Consider the following 25,757-nt stretch of genomic DNA (forward strand, 5'->3'; position numbering starts at 1 on the left):
CTATTTAACACTGGAATTAGAAATGCCATTCCACGTAGCTTTGCTGAAACGGAGCATACAGTAAGCTCCCGCGAGAGGGGGCACGCGCAAGCGAAGCGTTTGAGGAGGTGACATTCAGTTGGGGTTCCGTTATTTTTCATTTAATTCGGCGTCAGCGACAGCAGCGGATTGCAGCATCATGGCCAAGCGGAGTGCACAGCAAGACCTAAGCAAGTTCGGATTTAAGATCGCAAGAAAAAACATTTCAGGAGGTAAGTCAAGAGTTACGAATATCAGTCACACTTTCTGTGAGCCCACTATTATGCTGTAAAGTTACCGATATGGAGCCTAATTTGTGGGCAGCGGATAACACAGCTATCATGATGAATGTTAGTTTGGAGTCTAGCCAGCTATCGATAGCTTACTCAGGTTCATGTTAGCTTTGATTTCTTGTATAAGGCCATTCATTTAATCAGCCTGGACGTTCGTTTGTTATTCTTCAGGCAACAAAAAGTGCTATTCAAGACAGGAAGGCTAAAATAAACGACACTAGCAGTTTTGAAGGCTTCATTGCCTTATTAGAGAGCCGGTCACAACATGTAAGGCTGATTTACAAGTTACTGTTGCTTGTTTTAGCTTATTGGTTCCCTACCTACCTCTGTATTTAACTCAATGTTCAGCTTTGAATAAAAATTCTATTGAACTGATATGAAAAGATTCAGTTGTTCATTTACATTGCCTGCTGAGGTTTTAATAAATTATTTACCAAACGATTTAAAAAGGAGCCTACCATGACTATGAAGTTACACTTCAAATTTGTCATCTGCATTTCACCCTAATATGGAGAATGTGGTAGGTATGTCAGCCAGGAGACTGACTAAATATGACACGACATCCACACTATGCATGTTTTACAGTAAAATACCAGTGGATTATGTTTTTTACAACAATAAAAAGGGTACACAGTGTGTACTACACACTTTATCAGCACAAAATACTGTATGTCTGGTAAATGAACAAGGTCCACAGACCTACGCTGTGTGCAAACCCTCCTAAAAGCAAACCGGTTTCCCACTGACGGACCGACCGATGGGTCGACACGTGACTAAAAATTTCACCATCCCCCCCGGTTTGATTTTACAACTCGACCACTGGCTATGAGTAAATATTCTCCTTGTTTCAAAAGCCTAATGAAAAGTACATACTTTTCTCCTCACCTTGTTGGCACTTTTGAGCATCTCTACCAGCTCCCAAAAACTGATCAGGGCTCTCTTATCCACACGCTCCATATAAACACGGAAATGCTCCCGGAACACAGCGTTCGACATGATCTCCTCAAACTGAAGAATCTGCATGAGAAAAGAAGAAATCATTCTAAGACGCAAAAGGTGCAGTTCATACGTACATATGTTCATATTTTTTTGAATCTGTATTCAGATTCAAAACAGAAGTGGGTGTAGGCTAGACTGAAGATTTTTTTTTCTCTTTAATGCACAGTTGTGTTCAAAATAATAGCAGTGTGTTTAAAAACGTGAGTAAAGCTCAAAATCCTTATAATAGTTTTTATTTCCATGCGCTGGGAACAATGCACATTATATTCTACATCAAAACATGAAGAAAAATGTATGAATATTTTAATTACTTTACAGAAAATTAAGAAAAATGAACATTGGGCTGTTCAAAAAATAGTGTCTGCATTTTTCATTACAAATTCCAAATATTTAGGCAAGGCAAGTTTATTTATATAGCACATTTCATACACAATGGCAGTTCAATGTGCTTTACAGAAGTAAAAACAAAAACAGTAAACAACAGAGAAATAAAATTACATAAAATAATTTTATTTTTATTCTAAAACAATTAAAAGAATTAAAAGAAAATAATAAGAATTAAACAATAGTAAAAATAAAATAATAAAATGAAGTAGTAGTTCAAATAGGATGAGAAGAAAAAAAAAACCCAGCAGAATAGAATAAAGAATAAAATAGGATAAAGTTAAAGTAAATTTAAAACATGCAGAGAAGTAAAGATTATAAAGAATGTAAAGAAGACAATATTAATTATTTAACAGAAAGCATCTGAAAACAGCTTGGTCTTTAACCTAGTTTTGAAGCTGCCAACAGCAGGAGCATTTTTAATGTCCTCTGGGAGTTGGTTTTTTGTATATTTACTGTATAAACTGAAAAAATCTTAAAGATTTAGTATTCCTGTGAATCACTAAACTAATATTTTAGTTGTATAACCACGGTTTCTGAGAACTTCTGGCACCTGTGAACAGGTATTCCAGCCCAGGATGATTTGACAACATTCCACAATTCCTCTGCATTTCTTGGTTTTGCCTCAGAAACAGCATTTTTGATGTCACCCCACAAGTTTTCTATCGGATTAAGGCCCGGGGATTGGGCTGGCCACTCCATAACTTTCATTTTGTTGGTCTTGACCCCGATGCTGCTCGCTTACTGGTGTGTTTGGGGTCGTTGTCTTGTTGAAACACCCATTTCAAGGGCATTTCCTCTTCAGCATAAGGCAACATGACCCCTTCAAGTATTTTGATATATGCAAACTGATCCATGATCCCTGGTACGCAATAAATGGGCCCAACACCACAGTAAGAGAAACATCCCCATATCATGATGCTTGCACCACCATGCTTCACTGTCTTCAGAGTGTACTGTGGCTTGAATTCAGTGTTTGGGGGTCGTCTGAAAAACTGTCTGTGGCTCTTGGACCCAAAAAGAACAATTTTACTTTCAGTCCACAAAATGTTTTTCCATTTCTCTTTAGGCCAGTCGATGTGTTCTTTGGCAAATTGTATCCTCTTCAGCACGTCTTTTTTTTTTTTTAACAGTGGAACTTTGCGGGAGCTTCTTGCCGATAGATTAGCTTCACACAGGCATCTTCTAATTGTCACAGTACTCACAGGTAACTTCAGACCGTCTTTGATCACCCTGGAGCTGATCATTGGCTGAGTCTTTGCCATTTTGGCTATTCTTCGATCCATTCGAATGGTAGTCTTCTGTTTTCTTCCACGTCTCTCTGGCTTTGCTGTCCATTTTAAAGCACTGGAGATCATTTTAACTGAGCAGCCCATCATTTTCTGCACTTCTTTACAGTATATGTTTTACCTCTCCAATCAACGTTTTAATCAAAGCACGCTGTTCTTCTGAACAATGTCTGGAACGACCCATGTTTCTCAGGTTTTCAGAGAGAAATGGATGTACAACATGTGCCGGCTTCATCCTTAAATTAGGGCCACCTGACTGGCATAGAATGAATGATCTCACTAATTAAACTCCACACTGCTATTATTTTGAGCACGTCCCTTTCACTTAATTATTCGATTACACAGACTCAGGAGCATGCATATCATGAATGTTGGGTCTGTTGGTTTTCTATGACTCTACTACACCTACTGGTAAATTATTTGCCATGTAGTAATATAATTTCCACCAAAAACAGTGACTGATCTGGTTAGTCGTGTTGGACTGCTATTATTTTGAACACTAGTGTAAATCCTACAACTGTCCCCCTGGAAACGCTGAATAAAAACCCAGAGCTGCTGGAAAAATAAATATTTTTCGTTCACAAATAGCAATTTGCAGAACATACAGTGGAGCAAAGAATTATTTGATCCCTTGCTGATTTTGTAAGTTTGTCCACTGACAAAGAAATGAACATTCTATAATTTTAATGGTAGGTTTATTTTAACTGTGAGAGACAAAACATCAAAAAGAAAATCCAGAAAATAACTTCATATAAAAGATATGAACTGATTTGCATTTCTTTGAGTGAAATAAGTATTTGAACCCTCTAGCAAACAAGACTTAGTATTTGGTAGCAAAACCCTTGTTGGCAAGCACAGCGGTCAGACGTTTCTTGTAGTTGATGACCAGGTTTGCGCGCATGTCAGGAGGAATTTTGGTCCACTCCTCTTTGCAGATCATCTCTAGATCATTAAGGTTTTGAGGCTGTTGCTTCGCAACTTGGAGCTTCAGCTCCCTCCATAGGTTTTCTATGGGATTAAGGTCCGGAGACTGGCTAGGCCACTCCATGACCTTAATGTGCTTCTTCTTGAGCCACTCCTTTGTTGCCTTGGCTGTATGTTTTGGGTCATTGTCGTGCTGGAAGACCCATCCACGACCCATTTTCAGTGTCCTGGCAGAGGGAAGGAGGTTGTCACTCAGGATTTTACGGTACATGGCCGCGTCCATTCTTCCGTTGATGCGGTGAAGTAGTCCTGTGCCCTTAGAAGAGAAACACCCCCAAGGCATAATGTTTCCACCTCCATGCTTGACAGCGTGGATGGTGTTATTCGGGTCATAGTCAGCATTTTTCTTCCTCCAAACACGGCGAGTTGAGTTAATGCCAAAGAGCTCGATTTTGGTCTCATCTGGCCACAGCACCTTCTCCCAATCACTCTCAGAATCATTCAGGTGTTCATTGGCAAACTTCAGACGGGCCTGCACATGTGCCTTCTTGAGCAGGGGGACCTTGCGGGCACTGCAGGATTTTAATCCATTACGGCGTTACCAATGGTTTTCTTGGTGACTGTGGTCCCAGCTGCCTTAAGATCATTAACAAGCTCCTCCCGTGTAGTTCTAGGCTGATCTCTCACCTTTCTCGTGACCATTGATACCCCACGAGGTGAGATCTTGTGTGGTGCCCCAGACCGGAGTCGATTGATGGTCATTTTGTATTTCTTCCATTTTCGAACTATTACACCAACAGTTGTCTCCTTCTCAGCCAGCTTCTTGCTTATGGTTTTGTAGCCCAGTCCAGCCTTGTGCAGCTCTACAATCTTGTCCCTGACATCCTTAGACAGCTCTTTGGTCTTGCCCATGTTGGAGAGGTTGGAGTCTGATTGATTGATTGATTGATTCTGTGGACAGGTGTCTTTTATACAGGTGTCAATTTAAGACAGCTGTCTTTAATGCAGGTAACGAGTTGATTAGGAGTGTCTAACTGGTCTGTGGGAGCCAGAACTCTTAATGGTTGGTCGGGGATCAAATATTTATTTCACTCAACGAAATGCAAATCAATTTATATATTTCATAAAATGTGATTTTCTTTTTGATATTCTCTCATTGTTAAAATAAACCTACCCTTAAAATCAGTGGCGGCTGGTAGTCTTTCAAACAGGGGAGGCTGGTCGGTTACGATATTTCCAGATTTTAAAAGAAAAAAAAAAAAAAAAAAAAAAAAACACCACATCAATTTTGCCCATACTCTTGCCTCTGATCTGGCTGATTATTGGCAGGGTCACAAACTGTGAAATAACAGGTTCTTTTGGCCCATTAGCCTACTGTCCAATATACATGATGGTGGTGTTGGGGGGGGGTATATTTTAACATCTCATTATCTCTAGCCGCTTTATCCTGTTCTACAGGGTCGCAGGCAAGCTGGAGCCTATCCCAGCTGACTACGGGCGAAAGGCAGGGTACACCCTGGACAAGTCGCCAGGTCATATTTTAATATTTTAAAATTGTGGCATGTTGTTTAAAAATTGATCATTATTGAAAGCAGCTCTTTGTCAGGAACCTCAGCAGTAACAGCAGAGTGTTCTGGAATAGGCACAAGCACTGACCTTGGGGAGCCAAACATAGAGCTGGGTGCCACACATTTCATTCAATGACACTTTCCCTATATTTTACTTATTTTGACTGAGAAATGTTTTATTGACAATTTTCATAACCCTTCACTTTTAACCCAGGTCTGTAGTGTGAAATGTTCTCGGCTGTGTGTTTGTTTAAAAATGGTTTCCAAATTGTAGCTGTGTTTAATTCATATCCAGAGAAATATATATTCCAATATAATATACTCAGCATAAACATTTTAAATAGATTCTATATTTTTGGTCCATCCATGACATATTACTAAAGTAGCCTATTTACTGTTGTTGATGTGGGTCACTTGCTGTTAGCCAATTCACTTTCTCGTACCAGGAGAGCTGAAAGGAACGAGTATTATTCCCTACCTTTTTCACCAAGTCAATTTGAGGCGTTGGTCTACCCTGCTCTTTAATTTTTTCCTCGAAAGGAAGACTGGCAAATGGCTTCGCCAAAATTAAATCAGCAATGCTTGGCATCCGTGCGCAGCTTTCTTGCTAGCTGACTAGCCCCCTCAAGTTCAGTCACTCAAATAAACGAAATTTCTGGAACTAAGATAGCAAACTTGACAACACTATATTTACACTTTATTTACAATGAAAATATATACAAACTAAAAAAGCTGGTAGAAACCATATGTAATGAATGAAATCGAAATGTAAGCTGATCTCTTACAATACACCACAGCACTTGCGAATCCGCATGGGACTGAACTGAAATTCACCGCTGCCTGTCTATATTTGAAACGAGCTATCAATCAAAGAAAATATCCGGCCGCTTTCACCAATCACCAGTCTCCTCGCGGAAACTGCCATGTCCCTCCCACTGTGAGGCTGGGAGTCCGTGGGCGGGCATTTTCGCAGTATTTGTCCAATAACCGTCTTGCATTTTGAGATTGAAAAGCGCAGAGCTCCCAAATGCCATTGAAGTCCACTGAGGCTGGGCTGCATTGCGCTGTCACGAGGGGGAAAAACTCACGCACACATTAGGCGAACTGGGGAAAGTTATAAGGGAATGATTTCGCACTGTAGTTGGGTTGAGCACATATATTTCTATGATTCTGGATCTGAAATAGCAATGTTATAAGGTCGGCTATAACATAAGCCTAGCGCAATTCATCCTACACGATGTTCGTCATTTTTAGAGGAGGCTGAGCCTCCCTCGTTGTCTTAGAGCAATCGCCCGTGCTTAAAATTATACACTGTTCATATCTTTGCCAGTGGGCAAACTTACAAAATCAGCAAGGGATCAAATAATTATTTCCTCCACTGTAACTTTTCAACTTCTGAACTTCTACAGTTCCTCAGCCACATCACTCAACTTCATAATCGGTCTCAACCAGATGCCCTGTGGACCTTTTTTTGGCAAGCTTTCTATCTAACGTGACTGAGTAAGCTAGCCAATTCTCTTTCCAAATCAGCTTTCTCAAATCAGGGGATTGTTGTTTATAGTTGACAAATCGCCACCGAAAATAAGTATGATGAATATTATGTTTTCAAGTTTGTTACACTCCACAAAAATCAGAAAAGATCGCTTATTAGATCTACTATGAAGCCGTAAGACAGTGGTGCTGCTAGTCAAAATGGGGTCCCTATATAGATATAAAAATTATAATGCATTATATACACTATATATAATGCATTATAATTTTTATATCTATATATACCTAGGGTCAACTGTGCAGGAAAATGGGGGCTGCGATAGTGAGGTGAGAAAGAGAGTGCAGGCAGGGTGGAGCAGTTGGAGAAGGATTTCGGGAGTCATTTGTGATAGGAAAGTCCCAGCAAAAGTGAAAGGTAAGATGTATAAGACAGTAGTGAGACCAGCTGTGATGTATGGATTGGAGACCGTACCCTTAACGAAGAGACAGGAGGCAAAGTTAGAGGTGGCGGAGTTGAGGATGTTACAGTTTGCGATGGGAGTGATAAGGTTGGACAGGATAAGGAACGAGCACATCAGAGGGACAGCACACGTGGAGAGCTTGGGAATTAAGCTAAGAGAGATGAGACTGAGATGGTCTGGGCACATCCTGAGAAGAGATGCAGAGCATGTTGGAAGGAGAATGTTGAAGATGGAGCTGCCAGGCAAACGAAAACAAGGAAGGCCAAAGAGGAGATACATGGATGTGGTGAGAGAGGATATGAAAGTGGCAGGTGTGGTAGAGAAGGATGCGGAAGACAGGGAGCAATGGAGACGAAAGATCCGCTGTGGCGACCCCTAATCAGGAGCAGCCAAAAGATAATAATATACACTATATAGCCAGAAGCATGTGGACACCTGACCATCACACTAGGGCTGTGCGATATGGGAAAAAAATGAATATCCCGATACATTTTCTCCATTTCATGATATACGATATGTATCTCGATATATTTAAATCTCCTCTAAAGGACCCCATGAAATCTAACTTTTACTCTTTACTGTTTTCACTACAATCCCTGCAGATTAAACAACATTCTTGGTTAACTTTACAGGTGGTTTTCAACAACACATTTTAAATTTTCATGTTGGTGATTAATCACAATTGAATTGAAATAAGACTATTTTTATTCAACAAAGATGTGGCACAAACTACAAAAACAATCTTGAAAATTGCAACAAAGGGGCAATACAATACAGAGCTGCTCAGAGCTCAAATCAATAAAGTGCAAGCTCAACACTGAGAAAGACATTTAGCCTAAATAAGAAAAGTGCTCTTTCATTAAATTATTTTAAAAAATAGATCTCCAAGCTATTAACCTGACTACTGAGAACCACTGGAATATTCACAATAGAGAGAGAGATTGAGGGAGAGAAGAGAGAGATCTGCAAAACATCATTTTTCTTTTTGCACACTTTTGAACTGAATGTTTTCTGGCTCTGCCTCTCAGATGTGTATAATTCCGGTATTGCCTTCTCTGTAAAATGTCTGCGACCAGGCAACTCATGTTTGGGATCGAGTGTGCTTAGTAATTTTTGGAAGCCTGGTTTTTCCACTATACTAACTGGGATCATGTCTTTGGCAATGAAGTTAGTGATCGCATCCGTTATAGCTCTCCATCTCTGACTCGTTTTCTCATATGGGGGGCTTTGGAGAACGAGGCCGCTATGGTCATTTGTTTAACTTGTGGGGGGGATTTAGCTCGTGGGCAAGTAGTTCGGAGTTTAAGAGACTCTTCATACTGTACCGGGTGAGTTTCAGGTGATGGAACATATTTGTAGTGCTGCTGCCTTTCGTGATGACAGTTTTGTTTTGTTTTTTGCACACTTTATAAAACTGGCATTTGCTGTTCCACGTCCTCCTCGCGATATCCAAAAAATGCCAGTTGACTGACCCCTTACTAGTTCTTTTAGGAAGTAATCTGTCACTGAAATTGCCAGAGCTTACACGGTAGCCTATGCAACACCAGCGATTGCACGAACTGAGTCAGCGCTGTAAACCGGAACCAGGAAATCTTCCCGCCGGCAGTGTTTCCAGATACTGCTAACATTTTCCAGCTCAAAATATGTTCAAAACCCACCAAAATGCACTTAAAACCGCCCAATCTGGCAACACAACCGAAACTAGAAAATCTTCCCGGAAGTTCCTTTCAGCACCGAGATGTCGCCCGGGATTGGTTGGCGAGTGCGTGACGTTATTGTTTTCTTTACCCTTAGGCAGCCTCTCACGTTACTGCCTGAGGGACAGGGAGAAAACCACCGGAAAAGGTCTTAAACACGAAACAAACACAAGTTGGAAGATGACCATAAAATACTCGATAGTTACGATATAATAATTTTATGTATCGCACACAGAATTTTCGCGATATATCGAGTATATTCGATATATCGCACAGCCCTACATCACACCCATATGTGCCCATTCCAAAACCAAGAGCATTAACATGGAGCTTTCCCCCCTTGGCTATTCTAACAGCTTCCAAATCTCCAAAAAAGGCTTTCTGAGAGATTTTCAAGCATGGCTATGAGGATTCCATGTTCCATTTGTCCACCCTGAAAGAACTGCACAATATGGACAAAAATAACTCAGTATGCAAAAAGGGTGCCGGATCTCACAATGATGATGAGAAGTGATAAAACAAGATGAAAGAAGAATTTTAATACATGTCCCTGAAACAGACTCTGAAATGAATGTTTTTTGTAATTTTTAGGTTTATTCCATATTAAACAGCAATGTCAATATTTCTCTTATTAATGGAACAAACCAAATTACTACTGAGTAAAGTGCGAAATAAAACAAGTGTTGCCAGGCAAAACAAACCTCACCCGGCAGCACTTATTTTATACCTCTATGTTGATAATGGTAATATTTCTCCATCAGCTGCTGTCAGGTGATAGTCCTATGAAAATCCATGACCTTGAGTTTGACATTCCAAAGTCATTCAAGGTCAAAGGCCACGGCAGCAACTGAACACCCATATGGGTCTACTTATATGTTGATAAGGGTAAACATCTGGCTACCATGAACCATTTTAAAGTTATAGCCCTTTGAAAACCCAGGACCTTCAGTTTGAACTTTCAAGGGTCACAGGTCATGGTGCCAAATGAAAGCCCATATGGCACTTCCTACAAGTTGATAATGGTAAATATCTGTCTACCATCAACCGTTTTCAAGTTACAGCCCTCTGAAAATCCGTGAGTTTGACCTTTCAAGGTCAAAGATCATGGTGCCAAATGAAAGGCCATACTGGAGTTCCTATATGCTCATAATAGTAAACATCTATCTATCGGCAACCGTTTTTGAGTTATCATGGAAAATATTTTGACCGGAAGGTTGACCTTCACCTTGACTGTTATCCTCAAAATGTAATCAGGTAATCTATGGATCATTGCCCACCTACCCTGAAAATCTCAAGTCAATCGGTGCAACCGTCTAGACGCTAGATTGTTAACACACACACACCAACCAGCCGCTCTGATTACAATATCTCGCCCCGCTTACTCCGTCACAGGCGAGGTAAACATCAAGACCGCATCAATAGTTTTCAAGGAGGAATTGTAGAGAACTGATGCCCTGCCAACGCAGAATCCCAAATGACTTCTGATTACCTACTTATGCTCCCTACTGACAGTATACACATTATGTATTGCAATATATTGTGCATGCCATTGAAAACTGCCACAGAGGGGGGAAAAATGAAAAGAATAGAGCCAAAAGTACATTTCTGCGTCTTTATAGAGATTGCTCAAGCGAAAGTACAAACCTACTTACTGAAACATTTTACACAGAACTTGTCATTGAGATGTTCATCCAAACTACAGATGTGCCTTCTCGTTTCAGTGCCAGGTCCTCCTCATGTACATTTTCACCGTGTGTTTTTGTTTTTTCAGCATTTGATCCCCTTTTTTTAGGGGATGCGTTTTGACTGATCACTTGTGTACGCGCAATTTAGCTTTGCAATCCTGCCCTAATTAACTCATCTATGTGCTCATGCACAAACGTGCCTACCGTGCAAGAGCTACTCCGGTGCTGTGTGCGCATAATCGAATGGTGCTATTATTCATAACATCGAAGCTGCTTATTTGTCGCAGTTCTTCCTACTATGTACTTGCTTCCATAACGCACACGACAGTTCTGTAATCGCAACAGTAAAAATATAATTAATTGCGCAACCGAGTGAGGCACTCGAGCAGAGTCATTGCAGATTTTAGCTTAAAATTAAATATGCCTGGTTTCATTTCCACAGTCTTTTTTTTTTTCCCCTCTTTAAATCGTGCTTATTACTTGTCAACACAGCAGAGAAACAACTTCTACTTTCATGGGCAGTGATGGGAAACAGACACAGCATGGTTAGTGCTGGGATTGCATCTTTTTTTTTTTTTTTTAAATGGTGTTGAATTATACTGATAGGTGGAACATTATAATCCTCACCTTCTGACCCTGAGGCCCATCTCCCTCGTCTTGATTCCCGTCTTCCTGCTGTTCATAGTTGGGACCCCCCAGCAGCCGGATTCTCTTCTCACACTGCTTCTTAGCCACTGTAAGCTGGTTAATATAGCGTTTCATATTCCTAGCTCGTAGCAAGTCTGCCTTCATAGCAGCCGTCTCCTTCCCTTTACTGTCTGTAGAGTTGGGAGAGCGGTGAGAAAGACAAGAATAATGAAAGAAGCGGACACAAAAATGAAAGAAAGCAAGAATTCTGACAACAACTGGAGGAAGATGAAAGAGAAACCTTTTTTTTAAAGACTATATAGAAGGGAATAGCTCAACACTGCCATGTATTACATTTCTTACATCATACAGTACAAGGCTCGGAGTCTCTCCAGACCACGAGAAAAGACTTCACAATGGTGAAACAAATATAATAAAATCCTAACCACATTAAGGCACCCACACCCTAAGGACTAGTGACAGCCGGGAGGGACTCACTGATGGCATAACAAGAAATGAGATAGGGCCATTAACCCTCTGGGGTCGAGAGCTTCGCCGGCAAAGCTCGGCAGGTTTAAAATGAGGTGGTCATGTATTTAGATTAATATCTTTGCGAGTTTTTAATCATACAAGCATGACAAACAAATTGACAAACTTTATACTTTACACTTTCCTATGTGCCCACTGCCAAATAATATTTTTAAAATGACCTAAATTAGATAAAACAAAATTTGTCGTCATCTTACCCAGTCAAACCGGAGTCGGCACGCTGACCACCCACTTACGCATTCATAAAAGACTATTCACATGGTAACGGCACGATAATCACTTTCACTCTTTCGGTTTCGATTGATTTCTCTTTCACGGTGTGAACGCCCACCGTAAACAGAATAAAATGTGTCAGTCGTAGTTTAGGCTACCTGTTTGGAGATAAAACTTGTTGCAAGATGGCATGCGGATTTGATGCACTTCTGATGATTCAGGACAGCGATTCAATTCATGATTCAGGACAGCAAATCGATTCAATCTTGAGAACTGTGACACTGATAAGTAGTGTCATTTTGAACTTCGACTCAATCCAGCCGAAGTTCAATTCGAGTAAGTGTAAATATTTCTTCTATTTCTTATGAGTGTATCAATTGATGTGCGTGCGCTGTAGTGCATAATCTTTGCATGCTTCTTGAACAAATAAAATGTGCACCACCACCTGTTTGCTCTCTTTTCTTCATCTTTTTCTGGCATTCTAATGATTTTGGCATGCTCTGATGTCAATTTCAATAAATTTAAGCAGTATTTTCAGTCATATGACTTTTTTTTGTATTCAGCACAAGTTCAGCTACAATAATACCTATGTAGTATGTGTCATGATTGTACTTTTAAAAAAAAAAGATAAATGAAGCCATTGTGGGGAGAAAAAAAAAAGTTTTAGAACGGTGTTGGAACGTGTGGGGGAAAAAAAAACAAAAAAAAACACATTACCTTACTCATTGTGACGAACCGCTTTGATCACTTGATCTGATGGGATTAAGAGTTGGCAGTGGGAGAGGTTTTCACTCTTCTCATTGAACGGAATGGAAAATTTTACCCTTCTCACTGAATACCCCTCCCACTGCCAACCCTTTATCCCAAAACAATAGGACAATTTTTTTGATGGCCAGTTAATTGTCCAAATCGATGGACCAGATTTAAGTTTTTGTGCTTGACACATTCCTAAGACTGAACAGAATCACCTCAAGGTGATCAAAACAGTTCATCACAAATGGGTAAGGTCATGTTTTTACACACATTCCAACACCATTCTAAAACTGCTTTTTACAACATCTTCATTTATCTGTGTTTTTTAAAAGTACAATCATAACTGACATATGACAAATATTATTGTAGCTGAACTTGTGCTGAATACAAAAAAAGTCATATGACTGAAAATACTAATTAGATTTCTCAATTACGTTCATTATGTCCTATATTAGATATGGTTAGTTTTTTCTTTATCAGACATCTAGTTTTAGGTTTGTTTACCTGACATGTTTCAACGTACGTAACTGTCGTCTTCCTCAGAGTGTCACCGGATGTTGTTGGTGACGCATCTTATCAGCTGATGCTTCCGAAGGCTATAAGAAGATAAACATCAGCGCTGGATCAGGGAGGCCATGGAGATCCGAAAGCGAAGCCCGAGGACCATCAACCGGGATGAGGGAGCATACATGCTCTCCCATACCTGGAGTGCCATCTTGCAGGGGACGAACGAACAGCAGAAGACGTGACCGACCTGTCAAACCAGACAGGAAGGTCACGTCTTCGGAAACATCAGCTGATAAGATGCGTCACCAACAACATCCGGTGACACTCTGAGGAAGATGACAGTTACGTACGTCGAAACATGTCAGGTAAACAAACCTAAAACTAGATGTTTGATAAAGAAAAAACTAACCATAACTAATTAGGTTTGTTGAAATTGACAAAATCAAAGCATGCCAAAATCATTCGAGAATACCCTGAGACCCCAGAGGCTTAATACCATTCAAAATGCTTTTCAAATATTACGGCAATGAATGCTATGAGTACTGTGAGCAGAAACATTACAGTGGTGCTTGAAAGTTTGTGAACCCCTTAGAATTTTCTACTGTACATTTCTGCATAGGGCGGCACGGTGGTGTAGTGGTTAGCACTGTCACCTCACAGCAAGAAGGTCCGGGTTCGAGCCTCGTGGCCGGTGAGGGCCTTTCTGTACGGAGTTTGCATGTTCTCCCCGTGTCCGTGTGGGTTTCCTCCGGGTGCTCCGGTTTCCCCCACAGTCCAAAGATATGCAGGTTAGGTTAACTGGTGACTCTAAATTGACCGTAGGTGTGAATGCGAGTGTGAATGGTTGTCTGTGTCTAATGTGTCAGCCCTGTGATGACCTGGCGACTTGTCCAGGGTGTACCCCGCCTTTCGCCCGTAGTCAGCTGGGATAGGCTCCAGCTTGCCTGCGACCCTGTAGAACAGGATAAAACGGCTAGAGATAATGAGATGAGACATTTCTGCATAAATATGACCTAAAACACCATCAGATTTTCACACAAGTCCTAAAAGTAGATAAAGAGAACCCAGTTAAACAAATGAGACAAAAATATTATACTTGGTCATTTATTTATTGAAGAAAATGATCCAATATTACATATCTGTGAGTGGCAAAAGTATGTGAACCTCTAGGATTAGCAGTTAATTTGAAGGTGAAATTAGAGTCTGGTGTTTGTCATCCCATTGATTGAAATCAGGTGTGAGTGGGCACCCTGTTTTATTTAAAGAACAGGGATCTATCAAAGTCTGATCTTCACAACACATTTGTGGAAGTGTATCACGGCACGAACAAAGGAGATTTCTGAGGACCTCAGAAAAAGCGTTGATGCTCATCAGGCTGGAAAAGGTTACAAAACCATCTCTAAAGAGTTTGGACTCCACCAATCCACAGTCAGACAGATTGTCTACAAATGGAGGAAATTCAAGACCATTGTTGCCCTCTCCAGGAGTGGTTGACCAATAAAGATCATTCCAAGAGCAAGGCATGTGATAGTTGGCGAGGTCACAAAGGACCCCAGGGTAACTTCTAAGCAACTGAAGACCTCTTTCACATTGGCTAATGTTAATGTTCATGAGTCCACCATCAGGAGAACACTGAACAACAATGGTGTGCATGGCAGGGTTGCAAGGAGAAAGCCACTGCTCTCCAAAAAGAGCATTGCTGCTCAGCTGCAGTTTGCTAAAGATCACGTGGACAAGCCAGGCGGCTATTGGAAAAATGTTTTGTGGGTAGATGAGACCAAAATAGAACTTTTTGGTTTAAATGAGAAGTGTTATGTTTGGAGAAAGGAAAACACTGCATTCCAGCATAAGAACCTTAACCCATCTGTGAAACATGGTGGTGGTAGTATCATGGTTTGGGCCTGTTTTGCTGCATCTGGACCAGGACGGCTCATCATTGATGGAACAATGAATTCTGAATTATACCAGTGAATTCTAAAGGAAAATGTCAGGACATCTGTCCATGAACTGAATCTCAAGAGAAGGTGGGTCATGCAGCAAGACAACGACCCTAAGCACACAAGTCGTTCTACCAAAGAATGGTTAAAGAAGAATAAAATTAATGTTTTGGAATGGCCAAGTCAAAGTCCTGACCTTAATCCAATCGAAATGTTGTGGAAGGACCTGAAGTGAGCAGTTCATGTGAGGAAACCCACCAACATCCCAGAGTTGAAGCTGTTCTGTACAGAGGAATGGGCTAAAATTCCTCCAAACCGGTGTGCAGGACTGATCAACAGTTACCGAAAACGTTTAGGTGCAGTTATTGCTGCACAAGGGGGTCACACCAGATACTGAAAGCAAAGGTTCACATACTTTTGCCACTCACAGATGTGTCATATTGGACCATTTTCCTCAATAAATAAATGACCAAGTATAATATTTGTGTCTCATTTGTTTAACCGGGTTCTCTTTATCTACTTTTAGGACTTGTGTGAAAATCTGATGGTGTTTTAGGTCATATTTATGCAGAAATATAGAAAATTCTAAAGGGTTCACAAACTTTCAAGCACCACTGTATATATGGTCCACATAATCTTGTGTTTTGTTTCAGAAATGCTGTTGCAGGAGAGCCAGCTGTAAAGCTGTGATAACCTTAAAAGCACAGACAATGGAAAAATGAGCAGTCACTGGGTACAAACGTCATCTCGGCATGCTCTGTTGGGCATCGGAGACAAAGGCAAAGCAGGAAAAGGAAACATAAAAAGGCTAGAGTGAGACAGAGGAGGCAGGGGGGATTCATTTTCAGTCTCTGCATGCTTCAACAGAAGGCGACACTGACAGCCCTATACGAACAGTTATTGACTGGCCCATTATTGATGTCTGGAGCTGCCAGGTGTGTGAGATAGCAAAAGAAAAAAGAAAAAAAAAAAGAGAGAACTCTGAGAGGAACTGAAAAACCCACACAGATTATGTTCACATTTCAAGCTTACCCATTCATTACTTTGCTCATTTATTTCTTTATGCAGAATGTCCTTTTTACACAAAGCAAGCATAATGAGGACAATCATTTCACAGTAATTATCTTTTTCTGGGATACAGACAAGGCATGCCCTCTGTATCTGGTGAGGCTACGTAATGACATACGACTGCTTCTTTGTGTTATGAAAGACTGCTATCCATTTAACCTTTTAAAGAACAAGTTATATTACACATTATATGCTATACTGAATTGAAACCTGACTGCAGAAGCCCACTGTATAGAACTGTAACTTTAGATAATTCGCACAAGCCTCACATTTTCAAAACTCCCTTTCACAGTATGTAAGATTTCACATACTGATATAGTGGGGTCCCTGCACGTGGAGTGGAACTCCATACTTAAGAGAATATGGCAATGCATTGACCTGATTTTTGATGGCTTTAATAGTATGACGTCCATACATACGTGTACCACCACATGGAACCCGATCGCAAGTGCAAGGCAACGTCTCTCAAACACTTGACCACTGGACAACGAAATTTGTATCCATTTACATAAAGATGGTGCTTTTATCCAGCGCCAATTTTAATTTGCTTTTAAAAATAATATCGTGGGATTATTTACTAACACATTTTACAGAAAGTATTCACAACAGTTTCATATAAAACTAATTAAAACAGTTTTATTAGTCCACTAGCTTGTTGAACAATTGAAGTTTTGTCATGTAAGGGCAGCAGACAGATGTAAGTGCAGGAAGAGTTTTATTGAAAGCACACTAGCAAACAGATCCAAAACTTAAAGGCAGAGTTGAAAAACAGGCAGTGGTTGAGTAAGGCACAGACAGGATATCAGAGGGAATACACCACTCACAGTCCAAAAAACACATCCATTATCTGTAGCTGCTTATCCTGTGCAGGGTTGCGGGCAAGCTGGAGCCTATCCCAGCTGACTATGGGCGAGAGGCGGGGTACACCCTGGACAAGTCGCCAGATGATCGCAGGGCTGACACAGAGACAAACAACCCTTCTCGCACACACCTACGGTCAATTTAGAGCCACCAATTAGCCTAACCTGCATGTATTTGGACTGCAGGGGAAACCCACGCAGACATGGGGAGAACATGCAAACTCCACACAGAAAGGCTCCCTGTCAGCTACTGGGCTTGAGCCCAGAACCTTCTTGCTGTGAGGCGACAGTGTTAACCACTACACCACCGTGCCATCCGTCCAAAAACAAACACGGTCAAAAACAGAAAAGTGACAAAATACAAGGCTTGGTAACGTCAGACACAGGGTACAGAGCGTACACTTCACAAAGTCTTTGTGTTACTGAGAGTCCTTATATGTATGCGCTGTGATTGCTCTCTAATCCAGAACAGGTGCACGGTAATTAGTCCTAATGGTGCTATGCACTCCAAGTGTGAACGTGAAAGACGTAATCGAACAACTGTTCGACATATCAAGTTTGATATTCGATCATAACTATGTAGTAATGATAAATGTGTTGGTTCACTGCTGTCCACTAGGCACCCAGCAGAGTCACACCATCATAAATGTCATGGTGGTGTTTCTGGTGCAGGCCATAAAAGAAAGAAATAGAAAGGAATAAATATGTATTCGTAACTGCGATGCGTATGTCATTACTGGTGTCACTGTCACAAGACAATGCAGCAATTTTTGGACGTGAAATACACTACAGTACACAATTCAATGGCTCATATGCTACATTATTAGTATTCTTCTGTAATATATATATATATATATATATATATATATATATATATATATATATATATAAATAAATAAGGGTGCATCAGTTGCCCCCTAAAAATGAAAAGTTCCTCCGATCATGATGCATTTTTGTTTTTATGTTCCTTTTGGTAAGAAAACACACTGGGTGAAATATTTTGACAAAATTCAAAAGTTTAATGGTGGCACCAGGAGCTCAAAGTTATGGAAAAAGCTGCTATTTTATGACTTTTATGACAATTTCGATCACTTTTCATGAAACATTATGGCACCTTATACAGTATACCAAATATCTTAGGATACTGTAGACAGTACGTATGTATAGAATGTCTAAAAATATTTGGAGGTTTATTTTAGGGTATCACTAGCATTATCCATCAATGTTATAACCCTGGTTTTAAGCTTGCCGCCTATGCATATGCTAGCCCCTATTAAATGCAAATGTTCTTAACATGATCTTTGGGTCACAAGAAATCAATAAATAGAGTCCAACATTGTGATTCAAACCTTACGCGAAAACATAAAATAAGCGTTTTTTGGCAAAAAATGAACCTCATTGTGCCACCATTACACTTTTGAATATGGTCAAAAAATTTTACAGGATGCCTTTATTGGTGAAAAGGAACACCCAAACAAAAATGCATCAGATTTTATGAAAGTGAGGGCAACTGATGCACCCTTGTGTGTGTGTGTGTGTGTGTGTGTGTGTGTGTGTGTGTGTGTGTGTATATATATATATATATATATATATATATATATATATATATATATATATATATATATATAAAAAAGTGCTGTCAAAAATGTCGCGTTATTATCGCATTAACTTGACTCAATTTTAACGGCGATAATTTTTTTTATCGCGAGATTAACGCTCTGTGACATGATGTAGGTTTTTCATAAGCTTTTGAAACTGCCAGGAACTTGGAACAGAGACTTTGCTTAGAAAAACGATAGCAGCTAGACTGTAATGCCACGCCCCGCACAGCCAGAGTCCTCTGCCCTCCCCCGAAGAGCCACAGTGCTCGGCTTAGGTTTCGTTTTCCCATCGGCGGCTCCAGCCCCACTTTGCAGTGGCTGTGACAAGACGTGTTATGCTCTGCAATTAAAAAAAAAAAACCTTGGTACAACCAGTGTTCGAACTATGCCGATATTTTCGGGGGGTCCCTTTTTTTCCCTGGGGGGGGGTTTGGGGTGCTTGCGCTTGTCTCAGAGCGCGGATCTCCATCGCGCACTCACTTCGAATATGCAAATGCTTCCCGTTACACACAATTGCTATGTCAATAAACATCATTTTGCCAATATTTTAGAGACCCCCCCAACATTTCCCAAATCATGTTTTCAAGGGATCTCATGTCTGTTTCAGGGGATCTCGGATCCCCCGAGTACCCCCGTAGTTCGAACGGTGAGCAAGCCCATTCACTTTTTTATGCTGATAAGAGAATTACAATGGTTTTTCATGTGACAAAAATGTGCGATTAAATTGCGATTAATCGCGAGTTAACTATGACAGTCGCGACATTAATCGCGATTAAATATTTTAATCGCTTGACAGCACTTATATATATTTATATATATATATATATATATATATATATATATATATATACACATACACACACACACACACACACACACACACACATATATATAAAATCTCTCTTATTCAGTATTTCATATGCATCAAATACATCCAAAATAGCCATTTGTACAGACATATGTTGATAGCAAAGTAAGAAAATAACTAAGATACTCATCAAAAACACAAAAGCAAGCCTGTCAGGGAATGACATTTAGCTGTAGAGCAGTTGCTCCTTTTTATGGACAACAGAATAATTAGAAGAGCATGCATTAAATGTCATCTCTATTGTGATTACATTTCATAAACCAGCTACAATTACTGGTGCCTGAATGAAGTTTGCTGCAGTCACCTTTGTGATAGTGACTGCAGCTATGCAAGCATCATGTGTACCTGTGTTAAGGTCACATTCATCAGATATGGCCTAAATGTCTCAATTATATTAAAAACAAACCAACAAAACAAATGTCTGAATACATTTTAGATAATTTGGTTGAAGTTAAAGCTCTCTTTTGGAAGCAACTGAGCTGGAGTGGAACTGATCCAATTATGACTGGTTTTGGAGCAGGCCTCAACATTAACTTCTGGCCTCAAAAAATTTTTTGCCCCCTTGAATTTCCTTTTGCCCTAAAATTCTGTGGTATTTCAGCAAGTTTTCAAGTACACGGTTCGAGGCAATACGGATATGTTTTCTAGGGGTATAATTGAGTTATTTAGACAAAAGTACACTTTTTTTTTTAAAACAACACTCATTTTTAAAAACATTAATTTCTGCAAAAGAACAACAAGACAAGCCCTGAAAACACGAAACATAAATCAACATCATATATGTAAGACTTACGTACAGTACTAGTACGTCTTTTTATATAGAGTTTAGGACACAACACACACTTTGCTTTGCCTACAACAATGACTAGCAACATTGCAAAAATGAATTATAAAACTAAAAACATAAAACAGGAGTCTGTACTGCAGTACAGACTCATCATTCAGTTTGACAAAAGCATGTCTTTCCATTCATTGAATGTACTTACCACTAGCTTTTTTACACACACACACACACACACACACACACACACACACACACACGTATGTGTAGATGTCCTGAAGTCAACCCGGGAAAACATGGAGGGCACCAGCCCTGTTGATGAGGAGATGCGCATGTGCGAGCCAACCAGAATCACCGTTACAAATCAGGAAGCAAAACCAAAATGGCGATCACAGGGGAGGCGAGGATGCTGGTTAATGCATCACGTTTTTTGTAACGTACTCCCTCGAAAATCATTTTTGTGCTTAAAGAAGCCGACTATAGGTGTGTCCGAATGGGCCTAACTCGCTAAAACATTTCTGCCTGAGCATCTTGGTTGGGCAAATCGGGCAATGCCTGGGCGTTGAGGCTTGGGACTGAAGAGAAAAGTAAACTTTAAAAAAAAAAAAAAAAATGGCGTGTGTGGCGGCCTGGGAAAAACCCATCACATAGTTAAAATGTCTACTATACTGAAAACTATAGGCTTTCTAGAATTAAAAAAAAAAATTATATATATATATATATATATATATATATATATATATATATATATGTTTTTGCATGTACCTCAAACAGAAATACAATTTAGCATTTTAAAGCATTTCACTGTATGGAGGAAAGCACTCTTAACTAGAAAGATTTCAGACATTAACTTGATGCAAAATGATTACCATTCAGTGGCCATACTGTGGAGCCATAAATACAAAATTTGCAATTAAAGCTCACAGGCAACGATTTTCAATTTATGCACATTTGAAACTTTATATGTTAAAAAGCCCTCTGTAATTTTCCTCTGGTCCCAAGAAGTATTGTTAATAAGTAATAATTAAAATAAGTTAGTGCGGATCGTGGCGGGGTTGGCTTTTTCCAAAAAAGAAGAGGCGGAGTGAAAGGGTTGGCTTTTTCCGGAAGAGGAGACGAGGCGGAGAGAGTGGATTGTGCGCGTGAAACAAAATCAAGCAGTCAAAGAAGAAACGGAGCAGCAACGCTCAAGCAAAAAGGAGAAGATTGGAGGTAAACATTTTTACTTTTGCTTGCAATTGACAAGTCAAGAATCCTGAGGGATCCTGTACAATCATTGTGGAAATGAGACAAAGGGATGTTTCCTCGCTCAGAGTCGGCTATAAATAGTATAATGCCGCGGATGGCAGGCTAATGTGGCCTTCTGGCGCACTGTTAAGTAATTGTTACCTACAGTATATCCACTAGGGAGGGCGGTTTAATTATTCTTCAGAAGGGCTCTTATTTAGTATTACGACGAAAGTAGGAATTTATCATAACTACCAGGATAAATCGTTTGGGTGCGAGTCTTGTTGAGGTCTGGCGTTACTGCGATCAGAGTCGGCCGAGTCGCTGTCTGATTCCAAGACCGCACGGTCAAACCAGTGAGCCGCATTCACCGATTGCTTTGCAACGGCCATAGGTTCATACATATATGGTTTTACCTCTTGATATTCAATTTGGAGAGTTCCTACTTCAAAATCGCTCTCGCTTTCAGACATTTTACACAACCTCTCACGACCAAAGTCCGTACACGTGTGCTCGGTTTGCAAGTAAACACAGAACTGCTCCCGGTCTGTTTGCCTTGAATGACGTCACGACGACGGGCCCCTGGCGGTGAAAGTGCGCATAAGTGAGATGTAAACAAACCTTCGGAAATTGGGCAAAACAGTACATTTTAATCGTTTTATTCAATTTTAGGGTGCAAATTAGACACTAGGAAGATTGAATTCGCTTTTTGGGTCGTTCTTCTAGACAATAAAGTTGGTATTCTACGTTTCACCTCCAACCATTGCCTATGACCTTTAACATCTTGAGAACATTCACACTATTGTCTTTGAAATAACAATCGAAAAGTGCATAATCATTCTCACTTTCAAAGACTGGCTCTCTTATGTTTGGGTGGATGACACTTACCTTTCTGTTTCTTGAGCTGGGGCATGCTGCTGATAGTGGTGGCCTGAATAATCTCCACAACTATCTGATACCTGGGTAGGGTGCAAAGAAATGCAAGTGAGCATGTATGCTTCCTAACAAACAGCATTTTTTTTTTTTCTTTAAAACACGACTACTATATTAACCAACCAACTGGGAACAGAGATCCAAATCTCCTAAACAATTAATAAAATTGGCTATTATGGCCTTAAACTGTGTCATGATTTATTGAGAATTCCTTGAAGAAATTAGTAGAAAGGAGCTTGCAGTGAAAAAGACTGTTGACTATTCATTACAGATTATTTATATAACCCTTAGATCTGTTCTCCAAATTTGATCAGTTGACCAGGGTTCCAAGAGTGCCAATATTTAATATAACCCTACTGGGATGTTTCACTGTTTGCATCCTTCCACTAATCTGTGTTCGTCAGATAAAATTCCACTTCCTAGGCATGTTCGTGATATCAGCACACATGGCAAACAATACTTTTTCACAAATATAATTTTTGACAAAGTATGAAAGCTTGTCAGATGAACAGGAAAAAGACTATACTCGGCCTGGGTGATAAAACGACAATGTATACTGTCGACAGACTAGGGATCGACCGATATGTTTTTTTCAGGGCCGATACCGATACCGATTATTATGGAATTGGGATGCCGACAACCGATATGTGCAACCGATAAATGTAAACATTATAATTCACATGAAATTAAACATAGCACACACTGACACAGACCTTCATATCCATGAAATGTATGTTTAATTGTAAAATTGAACATGAAATTTTGTGCAGGGAGATGCCAGCAGCATTTGTACAATAAAGTCAAACATTAGTTAGAATAAAATGAGAAATAAAATAATAAAATATTCACCAATAAAAAAATAAATCACTCCCTACTATATTACAGCTCACCATTTTCAGTGGAAAATAAATGAAAATACACTCTGGATTCTGGATAGAGAAAGTGAGAACGGAGTGTTAAAAGCTCTGGTTAAAAGGAGCGGCTGCTCCTTTAAGAGTATATCGCTTTCCGAATCAGAAGCGCTAGCGAGGAGAATCACTTGCGCAAGAATTATAAATACTAGTGGAGTACATTACAGCGCAATGTGAAGTAGCATAAGAACATTTAAGTCAAGAGTTTAATTGATGTATTTCGTTCATTACCGTTTATCCAGGCAAGTGTGCATCCACGACACAATTAATTACTGAGCCCACAACAAGCGTCCTGACAAACTCCCTACAGTATTACACAGCCTACTAGCACCATATCACACCTGGCTTGTTTAAATGTTCAAATAGCGCTTTATAAAGTTACCTAACATATACAAGTGCAATGCGCTTTTTGGGCACGAGTCACGTCATGAAGTTTACTCATCACCATAACAAATAGCAAGTAGGCTTGCGCTAGCCTACAGAACACAAACACTACGTTTTATTTCGTCTTCCCTTCACCACCTCTCTCTACGGCTGTCATTCTACTGTTCGAGTAGAACTACTGACACATTCACAACGTTTCCAGACGGGGATTTAAAAATGACTGCAGCCTACGTTATGCTGGGGACTGCTTACTATGGACAACATTACAAGTAGTTTCAGCGAGACTAGTTGGTTGTAGGCTAATTCAATGCTTCCTTCCGTAAGCTAAGTTTGCCTGGCTACACAGCTGCAAATGGACAATTTTAATGAGTAGTAGATGAAGAATGTAAACACATAATGATGTTGTGCTTTTGCAACTTGTGCGTTTGTGACTTATTGCGGCAAAAGCAGCGTGCCCTTACCTTGAAGTGGGATCTGCTTCTGCCCGAGTGCCCGTACGGCCGCCTTGAAACAGTTCACAGCGTTTAGCTACGCGTGTTGATTGGCTGTATCCCTTGTGTCGCTTCTGCCCGAGTGCCCGTACGGCCGCCTTGAAACAGTTCACAGCGTTTAGCTACACGTGTCGATTGGCTATATCTCTTGTGCCAAACAAATCAGATGTTGTGGTGGGCGGGACAGTGTTCTTGAACTCAGAGAGGCGAGTGCAGGAAAGGACGTGCAGTGACAGTCGTGTTAGGAACGAAATGGCTGCAATAAGGCATGTTATCGGCATATCGGTGGAAATTATGGCCGATACCGATAACCCTAAAAATGCAGAATATCGGCCCGATATATCGGCCAGGCCGATTATCGGTCGACCCCTACGACAGACACTTCATCAACAGCAATAGGAAAACTGTTTGTTAGGTTGTTCAGTAGGTTCACTTAAAATGTATTAAATGCAAACCACCAGAAACAGCATAGAGTGAGAAAATGAGCAGCATTTCCCACAGGTCTTACATATATTTGTGGTGGTAGTTGGTGGAAAGGGCTAGTATTACCTTCTGCCACAAAAACGATCCTCATGTGTCTGAATTTGGATCGCATTGGAATCTGTTTCTCTCAAATGGATTAGAATTTATTATATGGCACGAGCTACTGCTGGTAAAATTATGTGCTCTGACTGGTTCCTTGGCAGGCAGAATTTTCCCGTAATGCCCATGGGCAATTACGAACTGACTTTCCAAGGTGCCGGCTTTCAAATGTTACAAAAAAAAAAAAAAAGATTAATTGGAAATCAAAACGGAATTAAAAAAAAAACAAAAAAAAAAACAGCCAAAACACAAGACATCAAGAGTCATTCAGGAAATGAGCAACAAAGAGCATTCAGAAACCGTTAACCACGAACAGAAATTCAGTTTTGAAACTGCTAGCTGTTTATTCTGCATGCGTGACTCAACTACATTACAAATATGACGTGACTGAAAACAGAGTCACGCCTCATTATAATGACCATCTATTTTAATCTTAGAAGTTTAATAAATAAATAAATAAATAAATAAATAAATAAAAACACCATATAAATCAACTCCTTATTAACCTTTCTTGCTCGGTCTTTACGAGAAAATATCACATCTCGGTCTTTTTGCACGGACTGAGCCTCCGTATTGTCAAGACCTCGGTCTGATACTTTCCTGTAAAGACCTCGTGCTCAGTTAATAAGTAATTATAGTTCTGCTCACACAGATTG

At 40.1% G+C, this 25,757-nt stretch overlaps 1 protein-coding gene across 5 annotated transcripts in view; it reads right to left on the reverse strand.

Annotated features, from left to right (window-relative positions):
* snx25 (sorting nexin 25) overlaps positions 1-25,757 on the reverse strand; it is a 177,862-nt gene that overhangs the window by 55,841 nt on the left and 96,264 nt on the right. For 4 of the 5 annotated variants that reach the window (XM_060927892.1, XM_060927893.1, XM_060927891.1 and 1 more), the window contains exons 6-8: positions 22,689-22,759; positions 11,437-11,627; positions 1,185-1,328 (exon numbers count right to left, since the gene is read on the reverse strand). In XM_060927892.1, the coding sequence (XP_060783875.1) occupies positions 1,185-1,328; positions 11,437-11,627; positions 22,689-22,759 (406 nt within the window). The remainder of the gene's footprint in view (positions 1-1,184; positions 1,329-11,436; positions 11,628-22,688; positions 22,760-25,757) is intronic. The other variant, XM_060927890.1, reaches the window with a different exon arrangement.

This window comes from Neoarius graeffei, chromosome 8 (assembly GCF_027579695.1).
Source record: "Neoarius graeffei isolate fNeoGra1 chromosome 8, fNeoGra1.pri, whole genome shotgun sequence".
Classification (NCBI taxonomy): Eukaryota; Metazoa; Chordata; class Actinopteri; order Siluriformes; family Ariidae; genus Neoarius; species Neoarius graeffei.